We start from the raw sequence: 4,039 nt of genomic DNA on the forward strand, positions 1-4,039 counted from the left end.
TTCATCTTGATCAATCTGTTCCAAATCTTCCTGCACTACACTTGTGTGAATGATATTCTTTTCCACAAATGCGTTGTAGGAATTAGTGAATAGTGAGAAAAAGGCTTGATAGTCAGTTCCTTGACCTGAATTGTTCTTCACATATGGAGGATGCCCACTAGCAGTAGAAGCAACATCATCCTCAATTAATTGTGCATTAAACCTTGACTGTCCTCCACACAATGATCCAGATTCAGAAGGTTCTTCAACAATTGGTTGTTGGTTTGATTTGAGAGAGAGATTTCCCATAGGTGCCACTAGAGCATTAGTGATTGGGAAGCTTGGCTTCTCTTCTCTTATCATATGATTCTCTATCATTTCATGTTCAGCAGCCTTCAAAAATGCTATCACATCATCTAGTTTGAAACTAGGAAAGCTTGACTTTTCTTTGATGAACTTGCTTGCAGTGTACCACTCTCCAGACAGTGAAGACAATAGTTTCTTGTTTAATTCAAAGTCAGAAATCACTAAATTAGTTGTTCTGATTTCATTTACTATGGTCATGAACCTTTGTAATACTGACTTCAGTTGTTCTCCTTCCTTGAACTTGAACCGATCCAGCTGCTGCTTCAGTCTGTCCTTCTTGATGTCTCTCCGCTCAGTATTACCTTCAAACATGTCAATCACAGCATCATACATTTTCTTAGCAGTCTTGTGATGATTGACACTGGTTAATATTTCCTAAGAGAGACCATGTTTTATCATGGACAATGCCTTATCATCCCTTTTCTTCATTTTAAGCTCTATTGTTGCATTGTTGTTTGCTGCGGTGGATGGAACATACTGTCCTTCTTTAATAGAAGTCCAAAGTTCAGGGTCGTTATAGTTCACAGCCGCTTCAAACAGCACCTTCCATTTGATGTAGTTTTCTTAACCTAAAAGTCTTGGAATGTTGTTGGTTGAGACTTCTAGATCATCCATCTTGTTCACATTTGAGATTTTACAGACGAAAACCTTGCAAAGCTTCAAGCTTTATCACAAACCTTCAGTCCCGTGGCCTTCAGCGAGATACTCAATCTCTGATACCACTTGTCAGGACCGGGAATATGGTGCAACCTAAGGTAGGTCGACAAGAGCACACAGATCCAATACCCAAAGGCCTATCAAATATCCCGGCGGAATCAGGATATTCAACGGATTGGAGTGAAGGTGTGAAATAATGACAAACGAAATGATAAGATAATATTCAGTAAGAACATATTCAAAGACACAGATTCACTGTATTAAACGTATCATTCAATGAAACAGTAAATGGAATGTATAGGGCTTCGTGACGGCGGCGGCGGTACGAGGAAACAAAAGGAATATTCTTTTGGAATGTTTTCTCGTAATGCGTGTATTGCCAGCGTCATCCCTAAAATGGAAACCTAGGACTCTATTTATAGAACCCTGACATTCCTTTTAGAATCCCTAGTTATTACATAATGAAAGATAAAAACAAATACAAGTGTAAGAGTTTTCTAGCATGATAAGTATCTTGCTCGAGTAGACTCACTATGCTAGGTATGCTCGATGAGTGTCTTCGAGCATACTTTACTTAGAATATTTTCAGAGAAAATATTCTCCTCTAGCAGACTTCATTCTTCTTGACTAATCCTTGCTTTGCTCAAACTAGTCCATCGAGCAAGCCCATTCTTCTTGATGCCTTCAATCCTGTCTTTAGACTTATTGAACAATCTTTAGCATGCTCGGATGTAAATCTTGCTCGGGGGATTGAACCATGCTCTAAGTCCTTGCTTTGAGCATATGACATCTTATTGCATCCATGCTTGTCACCATGTGCTCGGACATCCTGTGCTCGGAATCACTTGGTCAGAACTTGAATGATCAAGCTGTTTGCTCGATTGGCAATCCATACTCGATAGAAGAACACTCTTGCTCGTTGAAGTGAAGCTTGTTCGAAGCCTTAACACTTAGAAGAATTAACCCCAAGAGGTTCTGAAGACCTTGCTCGAGGTAGTAAACCATGCTCGATCGTCAAAGCTTGCTCGAATTCCATACTTAGCCGATTTCTAGAGGAGGTTGAGAAGATTCCAATCTTCCTTAGAAAATATCCGACTCAACAGCCGCAGAGTCTTTTTATAGAAGAAACGCTTTAGCTAGCGGTTTTTCTATCTATAAAGGAACACAGTGGGTGGACAATAATTTTGTTCGTTTGAAGTATTTTGTTTACACTAACGAAGGTTCAAGAACTGTTAAGGAAGTGGACACATTAAGTGAAGATTTCAAAGGGAAAAAACAACGTAGGAAGCCATCTCAAAGAACAAATTGTGAAGCTCAAATAAGGTTAATTTTAACGAACAATGACAAGTATAGGGTGAAATATTTCGGTGAAGCACACAATCTTCCATTTGTTGATGAAGACGATATCCATTTCTTGACTTCTGCTCGCGAGCTTACGTTTACCCACAAAAAGATGTTAGATGATCTTGCTAATATTAACATTGGTCCGGTAAAAGCTTTCAACATTATGAGGACCATGTATGGTGGTTTTGAAAAAGTTGGGCAACCAAGTCTGTCTACAAAAACTACAAAAGAAGTATCAACTTATATATTGGAGACTACGATGCTGAGATGGCTGTTCAACACCTTATGGCGAAGAAGGAATTATATCCCAATTTCTCATGTGATTATTTTACTACAACAGACGGGGTGCTAAAGGGTTTATTTTGGGCCGACGAGCGAGCCAAGATGAATTTCTACGTCTTTGGTGATGTTGTTTCATTTGATGCAACATATCGTCACAACAAGTAATAACATTATCAACCAAAATTTTTATTTCTTTATTGTGTTTTATTTATTGATTCATTTGTTTTACAGGTATAATTTAGTTTTTGTTCTATTTACTGGAATTGACAACCATAATAGGAATGTTACCCTTGGTGTAGCGTTGCTTGATTCGGAAACCACAGAATCTTACACTTGGTTGCTGAATTGTTTTAAGAAGGCTTTTTGTTATGAACCAGCAGTTGTTGTAACTGACCAAGACCTCGCCATGAAACGTGCAATTGAAGACGTTTTTCCTAATGCTAGGCATCGGCTGTGCATGTGGCATATTATGGATAAGCTGTCTCGGAAGGTACAAGAGAACTCTTGTTTGTTTATGTGGTTTATTTTTACTATATAAAGTTTGTTGATTGTGTTATATTATGCCATTATATTATTTCAGGTTGGATCTGGCCTTTGCAACACCACAGATTTTAAGACTCGGTTGTGTGATATTGTTTGGACCGACTCAATAACACCTGAATTGTTTGAAAAGGAGTGGGTTTCAATAATGGATGATTTTCAGTTAAACGACCACGATTGGCTCAAAGACATATTCCGCATTAGAGAGTCATGGATTCCTGCTTACTATCATGGAGAAACCATGTCTGGCCTAATGCGTACTTCATCCAGATCAGAGAGCGAGAACCATTTTTTTGGAAAGTTTTGTAACCCACGTTGCACTTTGGTTGAGTTTCTGGCCCATTTTAAGACTGCATTGGATCATCAGAGACATGAGCATCGTAAGAACGATCATGATTGTGGATATACAGCAGCCGAGACATGGAGTAACTACGCACTTGAGAAACAAGCAATTGAAATCTTTACGAGAACCATTTTTTTTATGTCCAATTGGAAATACAACCAGCTCTTCACAATTGCACTTCCATGTGTTACGTACCCGTCGATGACTTTCTGAAATTCAATATTCATGACTTTCTATACTTACCTGCTTCATTTCACGAGGTATATCGGATTTTCAGTATTCGTTCTTTATTTTATATGTTTCCGGTTTTCTGTAATTCAACATCCTTGCTAGGTTTACCGTGTTTATCTTTTACACTTTATAAAACTATGCATTATTCTTCATGGTAGGTTATGATTCGCAATGAAGACATCATTGTTTATTATAGCTGTAAGAGGTTCGAGCAATTCGGTTTACTATGTCGTCACATTTTTTTAGGTGCTCCACATTTTGAATATCAGGGTATTTCCCAAACAGTACATCCATCAT

At 38.3% G+C, this 4,039-nt stretch overlaps 1 protein-coding gene across 1 annotated transcript; it reads left to right on the forward strand.

The window, feature by feature from the left end:
• Positions 1-2,613: 2,613 nt before the first annotated feature.
• Positions 2,614-3,724, forward strand: LOC143637394 (protein FAR1-RELATED SEQUENCE 5-like). Its single transcript, XM_077104791.1, has 3 exons — positions 2,614-2,789; positions 2,860-3,118; positions 3,209-3,724. Exons 1-3 carry the CDS (start codon positions 2,614-2,616, stop codon positions 3,722-3,724), a joined length of 951 nt encoding a protein of 316 aa, XP_076960906.1.
• Positions 3,725-4,039: the final 315 nt, after the last annotated feature.

Source organism: Bidens hawaiensis, unplaced genomic scaffold, assembly GCF_021521415.1.
Source record: "Bidens hawaiensis isolate Kalapana, Puna unplaced genomic scaffold, B.hawaiensis_p1.1 tig00008259_1, whole genome shotgun sequence".
NCBI classification, from domain to species: domain Eukaryota; kingdom Viridiplantae; phylum Streptophyta; class Magnoliopsida; order Asterales; family Asteraceae; genus Bidens; species Bidens hawaiensis.

What these genes read in the sequence shown, in the direction of transcription:
- LOC143637394 (XM_077104791.1), top strand. Translation starts at nt 2,614, where the DNA reads ATGGCTGTTCAACACCTTATGGCGAAGAAGGAATTATATCCCAATTTC. An exon ending in GCAACATATCGTCACAACAA is followed by an intron (nt 2,790 to 2,859) that starts GTAATAACATTA and finishes TTTGTTTTACAG; the next exon opens with GTATAATTTAGTTTTTGTTC. An exon ending in TGGATAAGCTGTCTCGGAAG is followed by an intron (nt 3,119 to 3,208) that starts GTACAAGAGAAC and finishes ATATTATTTCAG; the next exon opens with GTTGGATCTGGCCTTTGCAA.